This window comes from Gopherus flavomarginatus, chromosome 10 (assembly GCF_025201925.1).
Source record: "Gopherus flavomarginatus isolate rGopFla2 chromosome 10, rGopFla2.mat.asm, whole genome shotgun sequence".
Classification (NCBI taxonomy): domain Eukaryota; kingdom Metazoa; phylum Chordata; order Testudines; family Testudinidae; genus Gopherus; species Gopherus flavomarginatus.
In genome coordinates, this window is record NC_066626.1 from 23,100,664 (window position 1) to 23,118,798 (window position 18,135).

Consider the following 18,135-nt stretch of genomic DNA (forward strand, 5'->3'; position numbering starts at 1 on the left):
CTGCCTCTTATAATGTTTCAGTTTCTACACATCAAGTTGTTGAAGGACATTAATTTTGAAATATTAATTTATTCAAAGTTAGACATAAAAAACCCAACTTACAAAATACATACAACTAGAACTTCCTGTGAAACAACACATTACAAGGCTATATAGAGATTAACATACACCCAGCAAAACAGAATTAACAAAAATAAGCAAGGTATCCATGGCTGATCCACTAATTAATACAGCACTGGAGAAAGACATTCTTGGAAAGAGCCCTAATGTTAGGAGGTGTGTCAGCAAATCAATGATAGAAGATAGACAAAGCCTAACAAGAACAGCTGTGAAAGAGGGAAATACAGCAAACATCAGCCAGCTACAAAAATGGCTCCTTTAGGGTTGCAGAAGCTGCTTGTATCTAATAAATGTAAAGGGTGTCAAAGTCAGACTCAGGACTCAGAATTTGTCAGACTACTCTGTTTTATTAGCAAAGTGCTCTGCTAATACACCCAGATAACGTGAGTACCATGCGAGACCCACACTACCTTATTTTATACAGATAAAAAGGGTGTGAACTTAACAAGAGAACAAAGAAAGCAGAACTGACAAGTTTACCTGAGACTAGACATACATAATTAATTTCCTTACTAACTTTTACCAATCTCCGGTTAACGTTCCACCATTAGCTTAAGTGGACTCATTGTTTATGCCTTAATGTTTATTTCATGATTAGACTCTTCCTGTTGGTATGCATACTTCCACCTTTTCATGTTCTCTGTAGGTATAAATATCTCCTGTCTGTGTGTTCCATTCTATGCATCCGAAGAAGTGAGCTGTAGCTCACGAAAGCTCATGCTGAAATAAATTTGTTAGTCTCTAAGGTGCCACAAGAACTCCTGTTCTTTTTGTTTCTTTTCCTGACACCTGTATTTCAACATTCCTTATTTCTGCTTAAAGGTACATACAGCATTTCTTTAATCCATTCTTATTTTTACAATATAATTCATTCTACTTTCACAAGGGACAGTGATCAGAATAGCATTCTGGGAAAGTTTCCTGTAAAAGTGATCCTGCTCAGGCATTTGTAAGGAAAGGTGCTGCCTTTTTTATGTATTTATTTTTTGTAACGCCTAAGGAGCTGATTGAAAGACCTTCTCAATTTCTTGAATCCGGTGTTTGAGATAGGTATTTTTGTAAAGTATAGAGAGAGTTTCTATAAAACTGTGAAGTAATTTTGACAATCTTTCTGCTGCAAAGCTAAGTATTAGTTGTGTTCAATGTCACTCTTTGGAAAATTCTAGAACCTCCACAATTTCCTTCTTTTTCTTTTGTTAAATTTTTTTTTCCCTCCTCTACTACCTCACCACATTTCTTCTTGACATCTCTCCTCTTTGGTCTCCTTTCTGTACAGGGCCATCTTTAGGATTTATGGGACCCTATGAAATATTATTAAATGGGTGCCCCTATACTCTACTGCAGGCAGCCCCAGCCGGCACCGCTGTCATAAACAGATAGCTAAGGGTTAACGTCTCTTTCACCTGGAAAGAAGTAATCTGAACCACCTGACCAGAGGACCAATCAGGAAACAAGACTTTTTCAAATCTGGTTGGAGGGAACTTTGTGTGTGAGTCCTTTGTTCTTGGGTCTTCTGTCTGCCTCTCTCTCAGCTATGAGAAGTGATTTCTGTTTCCTGCTTTCAAATCTTCTGTTTCCCAGTTGTAAGTACAAAAAGATCAGATAGTGAGTTATATGGTTTTTTCTTTTGTATTTACATGTCTATAGTTGCTGGAGTGCTTTGAATTGTATTCTTTTTGAATAAGGCTGTTTATTCATATTTCTTTTAAGCAACTGACCCTGTATTTGTCACCTTAATACAGAGAGACCATTTTTATGTATTTTTTCTTTCTTTTTATATAAAGCTTTCTTTTAAGACCTTTTGGAGTTTTTCTTTAGCTGGGAACTCCAGGGAATTGAGTCTGCAGCTCACCAGGGAATTGGTGGGAGGAAGAAGTCAGGGGGAAATCTGTGTGTGTTAGATTTACTAGCCTGACTTTGCATTCCCTCTGGGTGAAGAGGGAAGTGCTTGTGTTTCCAGGACTGGAAACGGGGGAGGGTGGAATCCCTCTGTTTAGATTCACGGAGCTTGCTTCTGTGTGCCCCTCCAGGAACACCTGGAGGGGGGAAGGGAAAAGGTTTATTTCCCTTTGTTGTGAGACTCAAGGGATTTGGGTCTTGGGGTCCCCAGGGAAGGTTTGGGGGGACCAGAGTGCCCCAAAACACTCTAATTTTTTGGGTGGTGGCAGCTTTACCAGGTCCAAGCTGGTAATTAAGCTTGGAGGTTTTCATGCTAACCTCCATATTTTGGACACTAAGGTCCAAATCTGGGACTAAGTTTTGACAACCGCTGACTCCAGGTGTCAAGGGGGCACAGCCACCATGCTCACCCACGGACCCCCCAGAACCGCCCCATTGCTGACACACACTGAGCTTTGTATGCAGCAGACACTGCAGCAGTGGCTCCAGGCAGGCTTGTCACATGGGGGCTGCATCTTGCCAGAGCCCATGGCCCTCATGCAGCCCCAGCCACTCCTGGCTCACCACGAGCATTTTGACAGGACAGGAAGTATCAAACAGTAATAACTTTGATACGTGTGTGTGTGAGAGAGCGAGAGCCAGTGTGTGTGTGTGTGTGACTGTGTTGGGGGACTGTGTGACAATGTGTGTTGGGGAGTGTGAGACTGTGTGTGACAATCTGTATTGAGGGACTGTGACTCAAGAGAGGCAGAGTGTATGTGTGTGTGTGTGTTAGGGAAGTAGGGTGACCAGATGTCCCTATTTTATAGGGACAGTCCCAATTTTTGGGTCTTTCTTATATAGGCTCCTATTACCCCTCATTCCCTGTCCCATTTGTCATGCTTGTTGTCTGGTCATCCTATAGGGAAGTGTGAGACAGTGAGCGCACTGTCACTTTAAGCTCCCCCACTCGGTCTGGCTTCCCCTCCCCACCCCCCCAATGCTGACTCTCTGGAAGTTTCACTCCTCTTGTCCTGGTTCTGGCCCTGGCCCAGCCCTGAGCAACACAGACAGGCAGGATTAAGGGAGGGACTCCACTCCAGGCAGCAGTGGGCTGGGCTGCTAGGCCACCGCACCACCAATGCCGCTCTGGGCTCCCCAGGACTGGGGCGGCAGACCCAGAGGCGTGAGGGAGGGAGAGGATGTGGAGAAGCCCGCCAGCCCAGTACAGGGGAGGGGCTAGAGAAGAGAGGATTCCAGCCACAGCCAGCAAGGGGAATGGTGCCCCAAATTTTCAGGTGCCCTACGCAGCCGCATATGCCCAAGGATGGCCATAGGTTTCCTTCTTTCTCTCACTTTCTCCTGCTGTTTGCACTATTCTTCATAATTTTCTTTCTGCACTTTCCCCCCTACATTTTGTTGCCTACTCGCTTGCTTTCACCCTCCCTGTTTGGCAGCAAAAATGTTTTTCACAGGGAAAGGCTGAGGAGGGAAATGGAAAAAAGTAAGTTAAGTGTACAGACTCAATACATGTATTTATTTATACCACATATATGGGCTTAACAACCAGGGAATACATCTTAATTCAACAGACACGGAATAACAAACACGTATCTCACACCACTAGCCTCATCTCCCAGTGTCTGCAGGAACTAGATCTAAGATTCCAAATCTTACTTTACAAACCATTGCTATGAAGCATTTCTTTCTAGCCCTGATAAGATCACAAGGAGTTGGCTTTAGAATCAGTCTTATAACTCATACAAAAATAAATTTTAGAAAATGTCTAGTTTGTGAAAATTGGTTTAAATACCAGTTTTTCCTCTCATTCCAAGCCTTATACTAATAAGAAAATCAACTGGCAACAAGTCACATGGCTGAAATTTGAAAAACCAGAGTTTCAGGTGGGGGGGAGACTTCCAAATGTCAGATTATCTGGGTTTACCAGTACTTGGTAACAAGGACAAACTAGTTTTAGACAGGGAAAGAGGTATACAGTTACCCTATAACACTCCAAAGAAGTTTCTAAAATACATGTCACAGGTCCAGCCAGATGCCCTCTTCCTCTGAGCATCCACCCCTGGATCCCCTGGGTACTTTAAGCCCCTGGAGCCTGAATAGAGTCCAGCCATTCCCCCAGGCTTAGATTCCCTAGGCATGCTATTGGGGCATAGATCTGCTCGCTGTCTAGCACTTTTATCCTGAGAGCTGGAATCTGCTGTACAGCAGCTAGCAGTGACTCCTCAGATTCTCCTGTACTTAAACATCCCTTCTCCTAGAATTCCTCTAAATTTATGGGTTACAGTTGAACTCTCTCAGGGGCATACAACAGTTGGGAAGGAATTCACACATACTTAGCACAGAGTCTAAGACATTTGCTCTTTTACAAAACAAAAGATCTTAAACCAGTGTCCCTCATTAGGTCACCCTTCCCTTATGAATCTTTAGGGGACCATCAGTATCCAGGAAGGCAGGCAGGCAGCCTCAAACAGGCTGGATCCTCACTGATTGGAGAAAATGGCTCCTGAGAACAGCTTTTGTCCTTTTAAAACCTTTCAGCCCCCTCTATCAGCACCTTTACCAGTTTCAACACAGTTGTCCTCCTCCAGGTGACTTTGTTGATGAGGCAACCTCCCTCCTAACAAACCAGTTCCCCTAGACAGGAGGAAAATCTATTGTCTAGAGCAATTACATTTCAATGGAAGAGCACTTAACTTAACAACTCTCTTTTGCCATTCCCTCCTGGGGCAAGGTGAAGTCTCCCTACTTTCTTTACACTTCCTGGGGAGAGGTGGTGTGCTTCCTCCCCCAACTGACCCCACTGAAAACATAGATTAATTAAGGGGCCCACTTCCCCAAGAAGTTGAGCTGGCAAGGGTGCCAGCTGACAGCACAGGCTAGGTTTCAAAAGGGCAGAAGATGCCCTGCTCAGAAGCCATTTTCTCCAGATTGCCAGAGTTCACACCCCTCTGGTAGGTATCGTAATTTGGCAGTACTCTTCACTACCCAATCTCCCTTCTCCCACTGGAGTTCTGACACACACTACCACCATTTGGCTGTGCCTCATTTTCCCTTTGCCTGCAATGTTCTGAATCACAGCACCCGTTAGCTGTCCCTCAGACTGCTCACAGCATTCTCGCCTACAGCATCATCTAGCATCATCATGTAGAAAGTCTCTATATGTTACCTGCTTCACAACTGCTGTCTGCCAGTGAGACAGTTAAACTGTAACCAGAAATGTCACACCTTTCAGTAGAGTTCTGGAAGACGGTGTGTTCAAATATGAAGTGTGAGGGGGTCACCAGTGCACCCAGAGGGGGTAAGAAGCTGGACAGTGAGTTCCAGCTCTCAGGATGGGGTACTAACTAGCAGGTCTGCACCCCAATAGTGACCTAGGGACTCTAAGATTGGGAACGTGGCTGGACACTAGTCAAGCTCTGTAAACCACAGAGGCTTAGATTCTCCTCACAGTAGTTCGGTCCTGGGGTGGCTGCAAGGGGGCCCCTGATCAGATCTGTGACAACATTGAATGAGTCACATTCATCCCAAACTTTTACCAACCACTCCCCTTATGCCTATCACAATCCTTCATTTCCTCCTCTACATAGAATATGTATAACATCACAAAGAATATGAAATTAAAACAAACTAAACAAATTGTTAAAATCTTTTAAAAAATTAGGACACATACAAAGTGAAAATATTAATATGTATTATATGTACACATTTTTATTACATAAAATTATATATTAGTATAAATAAATATACATGTTTTTCTCTGCGCCATTTCTGTATTTTCTTGGTTGAGTCTTCTTTCCTCAGCCACATTTTGCCCAACTCTGGGCTAATTGTTAAACTTCCATTGTTTTGACTGCAGGAACTGTTTCAAGGCTTGTGCTGATTTTTTGGGATGAACATTAAAAGCAGTCTTCAAGGGGGAGTTACTGAAAGTCATGGCCAAGCCCACAGCAGGCAATATGCTGTGGGTTTGGGAAACAGAATAGTCACTTCTAAAACAAACTTACTGGCCAAGCCATTTCACCTCTGGCAGCCCTCTCTTAGGCCTGGTCTACCCTTAAAAGTTTTGCCTGCATAGCTATGTCAGTTAGGGACATTATATTTTGCTGGCATAGCTGTTGGTAAAAGCCCTCGTGTGGATGCAGGGATACCAGGAAAAATGTCCTTTTTGCAATGGCTTACTTTGCTAGGGGAAGTAGCATAAGCTATATCAGCAACTAGTATAACTGATATCAACTGCATCTACTCTAGGAGAGTTTTCTGGTATAGTTATAGCAGAAAAGCTTTTAAGGGTAGACAAGGCCTTAGTTTGTTTGCTAGACAGGAAACTATACCAAGAATATTAAATAGTTCCCAACAGGGTTTATGTGTTTACTTACTTTAAGTGTGCAGGGTGAGGGAGGAAGTGTGTGTGGAGGAGGAGGGAGGGAGGATGATGGGACCATGCCATGGATGGAAGCACAGTCAGGCCAGTGACGAACTTAAAACTGACTCATCCAGGCCCCAATCCTACAAAAAGACTGAGGATCAACCAAAAGTACTCACATGCACACTCACTTGCCTCAGAGCTTACAGGATCAGGGCCTTGTAGAAAGTGGAAGGGAAAGGAATTGCTACATTTATGGTAATCCTGTCTCTTATTGTTCCCGTAGGGAATGGAGAAGGTAATTAAGAAAAATAAAATTACTGAGCAGAGGTCTTTTGTCTCGTACAAATGCAGTGGGAAAGAAGAACTGAACCTTGTGCGTGTGAAGAGGTTGCAGTGTCTATAGCACATGGATAATACCTAGTTGTTCGTTGTCCTTATGACTGAGTCTGAAGGTGCAGTGGAATGGGTGACATGGTGTCTGCCTGAAACTGGAGCATGCACTAAGTCTAGCTGTCTGAGACTCATTCTAGATGGGACTGAAATAACATTAGAAGGGTGGGAGCAAGGAGCCCTAGGAACTGGGCTAGCTACATAAACTCCTCTGCTTGGTGGAAGGTGGCTGTTATTTGCTAGCCAGATTCAGTTAAGCAGTCTCGTCAGATCCTGGGCTGCTGCTGGATACTCAGGGGTCAGCTGTGGCAATGAGCACCTTTATCCATCTGTGCCTGGTGTGGCAAGTATAATCTCTTATTTCAGAGGCAGGCCTAGCTACCCGTACCTAGGCTTTTGTCACTGAGAGATTAGATTACTGTGAAGCACTTCAGGTAGGGCTACATCTTGGGACCATTGGGAAGCTGAAGTTAGTTCAGAATGTGAGAGCCTGTCAAGTGTGAGTATATAACACCAGTGCTCTGTGAGCTGTACTAACTACTTGTGGGCTTCTGGGTACAACTCAGGGTGTTGGTCTTGACCTTTAAAGCCTTGGATAGTTTGGGTCCAGATGACCTTTAAAATGGCCTCTCCTCTCATTCTGTGCTGCCACAATCAGGAGAAGCATGCCAGCCAGAGCTCCTTTGCTACAAAAGAGATGGAGCTGCCAGGAGGGCATTCTCTCCAACAGCCCCTGGATTCTGGAATGAGCTCCTGCCTAACTATGGGCTGGGAATGAATTATAATTATACATGGGGTGGCAGTCTTATCAATTTAGCTGATTCTTGTGTTGGTTTAAATACTGGAGCACGGAATGGGCACTGCTAATGGGTATGTTTCAAAAATCAAAACATAACTAAATACAAGAAATCTGTAGTTTTGAACCCTTTCAACATTGTCCTTCTGCTTGGTTGGCTTATAAGATCTGCTGCAGAGCTATGGATTACCTGCCTTTCTTATCCTAGCTTCTGCCTAAAGTTTAAAATTGGAAACATGTGATGCCTCAACATCCAAAATGTTTCTAAAATACTCAGATACTCCAGCAACAGGCACTTCACAAATGCATGGATCAATGACAATTGAAGATAAAGCCCACATGGATATCCCCATCGTAACATCGTGTCCCATGCAATTTCCATTAGCTTTTAACTGGGAAAAAGAAAGAGTTTTTTCCTCAAGGTGTGTTGTAGCAGGAGTGAGTATTGTTGCTGTGGATCTGAGGTCCTGTTGCAATCATACACTCTGCTGTTCAGCTCAATATGGATATCCAGTAGGGGGAGCTTTCTGCAAAGAGAGAAACAAAATACTCACAAGTGAATGGAGGAGATCATCATTTTTAACTTAAGAAGACACCAGAGGACAAGCAGCTACAGGCTCAGTGAGAGGAATGTTTCCAATCTCAGTCTTTAATACCAGAGATAGAGCTCACAAACTTGAGGTTACACATGCCTTTATCAGGCAGGATCTCTTACACTCCAAACTTACTAGCTTGTCATGGAGGACTGGACTCCTTCCATTCCTGACATCTTGTGACCAAGTTTTAGATTTTAGGACTTGTGGGGAGGTGCAGAGCTGTTCTGCTGACTCACACTGAACTTGGCTGCCAGACCAGATGGGACCTCTTTATCTTAGCTTCAACTCAGGATAATAAATGGGCAAATGGCTCTCTGAGGAAGATTGAACTAGAGGGAAGGTCAAGAGGTCCCATAGGGAAATTAAAAACAAAAACACACCCGCAGGCAGCTCTGGTTAAACGTTTATAGCTCTAAGTACAGTCCTGCTTAAGGACTCTGTTATTTAAAGACAACTTTCAGTTTGGACAATAGCCTATGCGGGACGTGTGCTGGGGGTGGGAGAACAGCATGGGAATTCTGAGTGTTCACATATCTTCTCCAGGACTGGACTTTCTCCTCCCATGCTGGAAGTAATCTTGCAACCCCGAGCTCCGGCACACCCTTACACTCCACTCCAGAATCAAAAGCTCTACCCCATCTGTAGAGTACCTGGCCTGTATCCTGTACGTCTGGGCCTACCTGGACCACCAGGCCTGGGCACCATCTTCCTCTATGGTCTCTCACATCGTCAAAGTGCTCTGTAGTACTAAGCAGAATGAAACCTCAGCTCTTTTGCTATGGGGCAATAAGTTGAATGAAAAGGTTTTTTATTGATTTTTTTTACCTTTTATGAGGATTGCACAGGAGCTCAGCCAGACAGCGTAGATAATGGGAGGATGAGCTGGGTGATCTTTCTAACACAGACACATCCACCTTGCATTGACTCCAAAAGATGTCTGCTACTGGGGGAATACTACAGTTCCTAGCTCTTCTGGAATTGGCAGTGATTTTCTGTTCATTCCCATCCACCTCCAGCAGACTGGTGGGTTCTTGCTGATCTGCTGGCACAATGTAGCTTTGAATAAAGAAGAGCTTTGGTTTCCCTAGGAGTTCAGGGCATGAGTCTCCAGTAAAAAACTTCTTCACTCGATCCAGGGGGTACCCAGGAAAGGTCTGGTCTGTGCAGAAGATGCTCTGAGGGCTCCCCCGGCTGACCAATATGCAAATAAAGCTGTCATAGTCTCTGTGCTTTTGCAGCCTTGCAACTTCATGGAATGTTTGGTTCATGGCTTCCACACTTAAATACTGGTAACAGTGAACTTCAAAGCCTAGAGCTTTAAAGGTGTCCTCCAGTATATCTGGAAAAAGAAGAAGGAATTTGTTAAAGTGAATGTATTTCACGGCTCAGTGAATATCAGCCATGTTGAAAGGCTCTTAATATTATGTGTTTCACTACTGGAAAAACAAGAGGTTTGTTTCACTAAAGAAATTCAGCCAAAATCTAGTGTCTTTGCAGTGATATCAGTGTCACAATGGATTACCCACATGACGATATCTGAATATGAGGGAGGTGTCACAGTTTCAGGATAAGTGCACCTGTATTCCGTCACCAAGGGCACCTGCTTTAGGCTCCCAGACTCTCAGCCATCACCTTTCTGGGCAGAAACCTGTCTCACACTCTCGAGGCTGCACAGTTGTCAGCCTACACTGTGATATCCCCAGCAAGCCAGATTGCCTAAAAGGTCAGCACCTGCACTTTGCTTTCTTTCCAGAGGCTATGATCAAAGTATCATTCCCAGTTACAAATTACCACACAGTCCTTTTTAAGCAAGCAGATTTATTCTTAATGAGAGCCAGAGGTTTTGGCAGCAGGAGTCAGTGGAGCTGTTGGTTGTGGGGAGGGCTCCCTTGCCTTTGGTTCCCCATTTCACGGAGAGTCAACTTATTTTGGGAGGAGGAGATGGTGGGTTGACTAACTCTGTCTCCACTGGAGCAACCAGCTACTCACATATTTAACCAGAGCAGGGACATACACAATCTCACTTCAGGCCCTGCCCTAACTGTTTCCCTTTCTTGTCCAGTTACCCAGACTCACACAGGTGTTTGCCCAATAACCCTCCTCTCTGGGGAGTCTGGCTTGAACCAAGCTCATACAATACAGACCTTCTCCCCTCCTTTCCTAGCAGCTGATACCTTTACTGAGGGTTCTCAGTCCTATCCCTGCTGAAGTTTTCCTCCTAGTGAGATTCCCTCCCATGTGCCCTTCCTCGCTGGCTCCTGCTCACTGAAGGCTGTTCTCCCAGGCCTTCTCTCTAAGAACTCTGGAGAGCTACTCAGCCTAGGCCTGCTCACTGGTCCTTTCCTGACTGGTCCCTCCACCTGGGGAGGTGGGCTAAGCCTGGGACAGGTGCAGCTAAGTCCCAAGCCCTTTAAAAGGCAAGGTTATCCCATGACCCTGCCACTAACTTGAACACCAGGGAAATACATTAGCCTTTTTCCTGCTAAAAGGATGAGCAGGGAAATAGTTAATGTTGACATTTGAATTCACATAATTAGGCCTCAGCATTAATAGCCCATTGAATGAGTAGCTCACACTTCTCTCAAAACTATTGTTTCAGGCTGTCTTCAGACTCAGGCAGACACCAGCTCATTTTGTGGGTCACAGAGGTGATTATGTGACCACTTGCACAGCTGCATAATCATTTACACAGGCCTCTCCTTAAAGTCTTTTCTTTAATTTTACCAAAGGTGATTCAAGCGTCAGGAATGTAGGGAAGGCCTTTTATCTTTATAGTCTGAACAAATCCTTTTTCCTATTCAACTTTTGCCTCCCTTTACACAAGTAGGAAAAGCATAGCATCCTCGAAGGATGCTACATAAGCTATAGCAGGGGGAAACTCATATACAGTAAAATTCAGAGAACCTTCCCTTCACTCTCCCTCTTGCATCAGGGTAAGACCTTGGGTCACTCCTAGCAGGGCGCTGACACGACTTGTAAAGTGGGGGTGCTGAGAGCCAGTGAACCAAACTGTAAACCCTGTATATGACGGAAACCATTTCAAGCCAAGGAGCACAGCAGCACCCCCTGCACTCCTAGTTCCAGCACCTATGACTTCCAGTTCCAAGACCCCATATGGTGGCTATCAGAATTTTCTTGTTTTACATCTGACAGCCTATGATGCCATTTGCCTGCCCGACCAGATATGGATCCTGCTGAATTTCACTGGCTGTGTCTGCATGCTTTGCAGTTACTATTCTCCAAATATTTTGTGAAGTATAAATACTATAGAAAGATGGTCTGTCTGCTTAGATCATTAATGATAAGGAACAGCAGAGAGCTGCTCACACATCCTTTCCTTCCATCTGCCCTTAGCCTTGAACTGGTGCTGACTGCAAGCATTCTCTGTTTTCTATTCTTAGCCAGTCGAGTAGTCCACTGGCATGGCTCAAGCCCTAGAGAGATTATTGCTTACGCAAGAGTCTGCCACATGGAGCTTTTCAAAAGACTGTCTGAAAAATTCAAATTTTAACCTGTGTATTTACGGAACTGAACTTTAGATGTAAATGCTTCCAAAATGTCAAGAGGAAATTAAAGAAACCAGGTCCTTCCTCTCTAAAGCTGCGATATCAGCTTCTGCTAAGCTGAGATATAACAGAAACCCGGCTGTATTATGAACAAAAGGTCCTGTGCCTTCAGCTACTCAAGACACGTGCTGTCCAATGTAACCACACAGTGTGAAGTGCACCATTGCTTTTATTTTTAAAAGTAGTAAGAAACTTACAACCCGTGGGACCATCCTGCCCATCCCTTGAGCTCCCTGCTGGGGAGGATAACCCCTGGCCCCTCCCCTGCTGCTTCAGCTCGCTATGCCGCCAGTGCTCTGGGCGGCAGGGCTGCGAGCTCCTGCCACAGCAGGACTGTGAGAGCCACCGACATGCCCCGGTGCTCTAGACTGCACGGCAGCGAGGCTGGCTCCAGCCGGGCGACATGGCTGCCAGTCCTGCTACTCTGAGTGGCATGATAAGGGGGTGGGGCGCAGTCAGGGGACAGGGGGCGGTTGGATAGGCATGGGAGTCCCGGGGGGCCTGTCAGGGGGTAGAGGTGTGGATAGGAGTCAGGGGACGGGGAGCGGGGGGGTTGGATGGGTTGGAGGTTCTGAGGGGGGCAGTCGGGGGGGGGGGGGCAGGGGCCAGGCTGTTTCAGGAGGCACAGCCTTTCCTACTCAGCCCTCCATACAGTTTTGGAACCCCAGGCCAAAAAGTTTACCCACCCCAATTTACAATGTACGATCTTTGGGACAGAGACACTCTCTCTTACTATGAATATTTACAGCACTGAGGGCAACGTGCTGCTAATCTCAGCTGGGCCCTTTAGGCACTACTGTAAAACCAAATAACCACGAAATAATAGTACTAAATAGTAACATTTAGACCAGATGGCCAATGAGACCTGATCTTTGTTTAGCAACACACACTTGCACACTCGGAATGTAGTCTGGCCAATCATAATCCTTACATTAAAATATTGTACATGCTGGATAGTAGAGCTGCAAAGAATTTTATGTTCTTGAGACCCACCTGTGTCATTGCCAATGCAATCTATAATCAGGCATATTCCTAAAGGCCAACTCTGCATTCTGTACCGATCGTCATACACCTGAGAAAAGTGAAAGGGCAAATATTTATTCCATTGCTGCACTCTCTCCTCCAGTGCACAGACCTTCTCCTTTTTAACTCCCTTCCCACACAGAGTTGCCCCCTCCTTCTCTCACCCTCCGTGCTACGCACAGAATGGCTGGCAGAAGTGTAGGTGGAGGTGCTGCAGCTGTCCCTCTAACTGATATACTTCACTTCTGTGATGGGAAAGGTTCAGCAGGCACTGGTGCATGTTTTTTATTTGGCACTGCTATTACCCTGGTTTGTCCTCTCACTCCACGCAACCTCACTATCTTTAACGGAGTTGCATAAGCCATAAACAAATGCAGAGCGTGACCCAGACTTTCTAGGAAAGTTGGGGCAAGTTTGATTGCAAAGTTGTGTACTGCAGACAGATCTTTAAGAAAAGTCTTCTTAATCATATGGCCATTCACAGCAGTGACCCTGATGGGACTTGGACAACTTTTTATTGCCACAACAACAGGAAGTGGATTAGCTGTGTGTTCTATGGTTAATTAAAACAACATTTATTTCCTTTCCGATCAGTCATCATGTGGAAAAACTACAGATCTGTTACAGTTCAGTTCACTCCAATCCCTCCCCTTTAACAAGTTTACCACCACTCTGCTATAGGTAGTCTACTCCTGGTGGAATTCTGTGCCCCCCAAAATTAAAAAATTTGCAACAACAAATTACAAATTCTGTGGATATTTTAAACTTCTGCAAAATTCTGCATATTTTATTTATAAGAATAACACAATATAATCATACTAGTTTCAATTATTTTTGATTATTTACTTCAAAATACCTGTCAGCAAGTATGTCTGTAACAATACAGACAACAAAAAAGATTCAGGAAATGTGTTTTTGACAAATAAATTCCTTACTAGGCATATTAATAAGAACTCTGAGTAATACTTCATTTAAACTACAATACAGAACCATATTTCCCACCCACCTCAGAAGCTGTGCAAAGGCTTGGGGGAGTCAGGGGTAACGGAGGAGCTGAGAGAGAGGGAAGTAAATTGCTAGGAAGGAGCCTGGGTGTGAACTTGGAGGGTTGTTGGATATGGGTGGGGAAAGTATGGAACAGGGTTTTGGTTGTTTTTTTTTGCGGGGGGGGGGGGTGTGGGGTGAGGAGGGATTGTTAGGGAGCTTCCCTCATGTAGACCCTGGCTGACCCCTAGCCTCTCCCATTCAGTCAGGCACATCTTCCTCTGTCCCCATGTGTCCCTGTGCCCCAATACAGCCACTCCCCTGTCCCTGTACCCCTCCCCCATGTGTCCCCGTGCCCCCACACAACCACTCCATGTGTCTGTGCCCCCACACAGCCACTCCCCTGTCCCCATACCCCTCCCCCACCCCCAGGTGTCTCTGTGCCCCCACACAGCCACTCACGTTCCTGTACCTCTCCCCCGCCCCATATCTGTGCCCCCACCCAGCCACTCCCCGTCCCTGTACCCCTCCCCTGCCCCATGTATCTCTGTGCCCCCCTCAGCCATTCCCCTGTCCCTGTACCCCTCCCCCGCCCCCATGTGTCTCTGTGCCCTCCCAGAGCCACTCCCTTGTCCTTGTGTAGCTCAGAACTTCCTTCTCCCCATGGCCCTGCACCTCTACTGCCATTCAGCCCTTGCCCCAGTCTGTCCTCCACCATTAGCCCTTATAAGCCCCTGTCTGACCCCCTTCCCCAGCACCCCACAGCTCCTGTCTCCTGACCTGGACTGACAAGCGCTGAGAAGCGCTTCCCTCATTGGTGGGCAAAAGGCAGAACTGCAGCAACATTCTGGCAGAAGCTTTTTTCTCCGCAAAAAATTAGAAATCTGCAGGGCTCATTAAATATGCATGAGCGCAGCAGCGCAGAATTCCCCCATGAGTAGTATTCCCCTGCTAACAATAATGCATACAGTAAACCCCTGCTAAAAATGCACAAGTTGTGTGCAATCATGCAGTTTTCCAAGCATGGAAATGGAGGATGTCTTGTAAAAAAAGTCACAAAAGAGCCTAAAGTGTACATATACCTTTTTATTCCCCTGAGATGAGGTGGCTCCCGATTCCTGTACTGATGTGTGAACTGGCTCTGCTGTGGTTACAGAACACAATATAATGATTCTCAGCATCTATGTGATATTCCAGTATGTAGATATTAATGATGTTTCTTTCAAATTAAAATTAAATAAAAAAGTAACCCAAGATCTCTCTCTTTCAGCCCTGTTAATTCCTATCTGAGCAAATACATACTACAGGTTTTAAAAAAATTCAAGAGAACCTAGCCCAAGTTACTAGTGATCGAAAATCATCGTGCGCTGGAGGAACAGTGACCTATTACTGTTCATAAAGCACCACATGTGAAATGAGTTGGAGGTCTCAGCTTAATTCCTGATGGACTAAGGTGCCCACGATAAAACCTACATCTTATTGCAACCCCTTTTGGCAAGCTCTGCAGAGATGCCAAGGATTAAAGGGACATGGAAACACAGCTACTCTTTATATTCCTAGTCAGGGGTCCCATTAGAGTGGTAGTTCATGGGTGTGCCAGCGTAGGGAAGCCTGCACTGCTGTTGCTCATATTGTTCCAGTTTGGTGGATAACAAGAGGATATCAGCCTCCAGGGCTTCAATTCAGCACTTTTCACAAGCAATAAATTAGCCAAAATAGTAACACATTGCAGACTTAAGAGTTCACTTTGCTTTCCTAGGCCAGCTCAGATGGATATAGGAAATCCAGAAGTTGGGAAGTAAGTTAGCCCTAGTTATGTCTTGATTTACAATGGTTAACCCTGATTCAAAAAAGCTGTATTTTCATCAAAACCAAACCTTTACCTAAGAACAGCACATAGGCACACTTTGTATGTTAAAAATTCATCTAATCAACCATATCGTTTTATGGGCAGGATAATCCATGCAATTAACAGCAAAAAGTAAACTGGTTGTCATTCCTTTCCTTTCCCAGTGTAGTTTGCACCTTTTTTTCTCTAGGAATATTTCCTCAGGTCTTTCTGACCTCAGAGAGATTCCCACACAATACTTGTACTGAATCCCATCCTTGGTCTAACTAAGTGACACATCTAGTCAAGGGTTAAAATACCAGTGATGTGGACAATGCTCAGGTCTACAGGCTTTATACCACATCCTATTTTAAATGTGATATCTCCCACACTGGTGGATAGATGGTATCTGAAGGAAACCGATTCTATTATCTTAAACAGTAAAGTGTCATTTTTGCTTCCTTAGATTCCACTTCAGTAAGTTAGATAGTTTGTCACCCAAATGCTTTGAAGAATGTTTAAAATGTAGGACATTGGAAAATTGAATAAATAAGTAAATATTAAAAAATGGTGCTCATACGGACTGCTTACAAACTTCAATTGAAATCAACTGGAGTGGCAGGCAATCAACACCACAGAAAGCTAGTCCCTTAACACAAGGAAGTACACAGTAGGTCTTTTTGTTAATGAAAGAACAGGTATGGTGTTCTTACTCTGAATGGCATGTTGTCCACTTAATGATCTTTCTTTGTTCACATTCTGGATCTAAAAATTAAAAATAAGGCATATTTTCTCTCTTTCCAGAAATGTACAATCACACCTTGTTAAATATCACACAACAAGATTTTTCAAAAGGAGAAGGTTATAAACAATTAACAGCTCTATCAACTAAATGGGAGTAGCAAAATTTTCCTCATCAGGCACACACTTTGGGCAAAAGTTCAGTCAAAACAAAGCTAACTCCACAGAGAGGTAGAAAACTGTGAGCCACTGAGGTGTTTTCCAAGCAACAGCCAGTTAAACTGAACTGAATGGGATGCTGTATCTATACTAAAGCAATTCCAAAAACTAGTTTTGTTTATTTCCAAACTGGTAACAGAAAAGGACATTATTGTTGAAGTTGAACAGCTGGAAGATCAGAAGAGCTCTCAGGTAGACAAGGTGTCTGGGACTCTAATTAGGCAGCACTCACACACCCAATGCATGGACATAGGCCGAGGTGGAGTGTGACCAACCAGACGGGGCCAAGTCATCTCTTCTAGTTGCAGGCCATGAAGAGCAGGTCCTTAAAAGGGGAAGAGGCCATGTGCTCAGGAGTGTACTCACAAGTTTGTACCTCCCAAAATCGTACCTCCTGTGAAGGCCCTTTGCCCGGACCGCCTGGCCAGTGGTTCACCACGTTGCATTCCATCGTGCCTCAGGAAGACTTACCTTCATCGCACCGTCCACGAGTGCACTGTGGGACACTTACCTTGAAGGATCCTGACATCTCCAGTGCCATGCCTCTCCTGGGAGCGTGAGTATGCGAGTGTGAGTGTGACACAAACACACACCCTGCCCTTCTTTTGAGCTTTGCTATCAGTGTAATAAATGTGCTGCTTTCTGCCAAACTCTAGTGGGCCATTAGTCCTCCCTAAGTTTACTAGCTGGCCCAATTTTGGATAGAAAACTGTAAGCCAATGAGGTGTTTTCCAAGCAACAGCCAGTTAAACTGAACTGAATAGGATGCTGTATCTATACTATAACAACTCTGAAAACTAGTTCTGTGTATTTCCAAACTGGTAACAGAAAGGACATTATTGTTGAAGTTGTGTTGGTGGGTGTACTGTGCACTTCAGTGTGTATTATATTTATGATACTCTTCATACATTTATATCTACAGAATATATAAGATTGCAGAATTCTCTCTGAGGAAAGGGCTATATTAAGAAAGCTGAAATTATCAAGACATCAATGTCAGAAAACATATTCAAGACGCAGCTGCAAATCTAGGATAAATTACATACGACAAGAATAAACTCCTAATAATCTCAAAGGGACTTGTCATATATTCAGTCAAGATCAAAGGACCAGACAAACACATTAAGCAATGCATTATATTCCAATTACTAGCAGTACCAGGCGCCTTCAATTAGTTTTCTCTATCCTCCAACTTTTTGGAAGGTGAATTCCTTCTTCTTCCTGACAGCTTTTACAGACAAACCATGAATCTAACTGATTTGTTGCATACTTACCGCTGAACTGTAGGGAGGGTCAATGAGAGTCAGGTTAGGGAGAGATGCCTGAAGTGCATTTATATACATTGGCTGAGAACCACTGTTGGACAGAGCTGAAAATTGAACAGAAAAAGGCAGAGATGAAATTAGCAGTGGTTACTAAAGCACAGCCTTCTCCCCAAGCTGAGTGTGTGTTTCTACATGCCCAGTACAATGGGGTCCTGGGCCATGACTGGAGCTTCTAGGCCAGGGGTTCTCAAACTGGAGGTTGGGACCCCTCAGGGGGTCACAAGGTAATTACATGGGGGGAGGAGGGTCACAAGCTGTCAACCTCCACCACAAACCCCGCTT

General features: G+C 44.6%; 1 protein-coding gene across 5 annotated transcripts in view; it reads right to left on the reverse strand.

Moving 5' to 3' along the window:
* Positions 1–3,514: 3,514 nt before the first annotated feature.
* The window catches only part of CFLAR (CASP8 and FADD like apoptosis regulator), a 35,246-nt gene continuing 20,625 nt past the window's right edge, over positions 3,515–18,135 (reverse strand). For 4 of the 5 annotated variants that reach the window (XM_050916641.1, XM_050916642.1, XM_050916644.1 and 1 more), the window contains 6 exons: positions 17,803–17,897; positions 16,282–16,333; positions 14,823–14,884; positions 12,727–12,805; positions 8,993–9,506; positions 3,515–8,098 (listed from right to left, as the gene is read on the reverse strand). In XM_050916641.1, coding sequence (XP_050772598.1) covers positions 7,960–8,098; positions 8,993–9,506; positions 12,727–12,805; positions 14,823–14,884; positions 16,282–16,333; positions 17,803–17,897 — 941 coding nt within the window. In that variant the 3' untranslated portion in view covers positions 3,515–7,959. Of the gene's footprint in view, positions 8,099–8,992; positions 9,507–12,726; positions 12,806–14,822; positions 14,885–16,281; positions 16,334–17,802; positions 17,898–18,135 lie in introns of those variants that run through there. The other variant, XM_050916645.1, reaches the window with a different exon arrangement.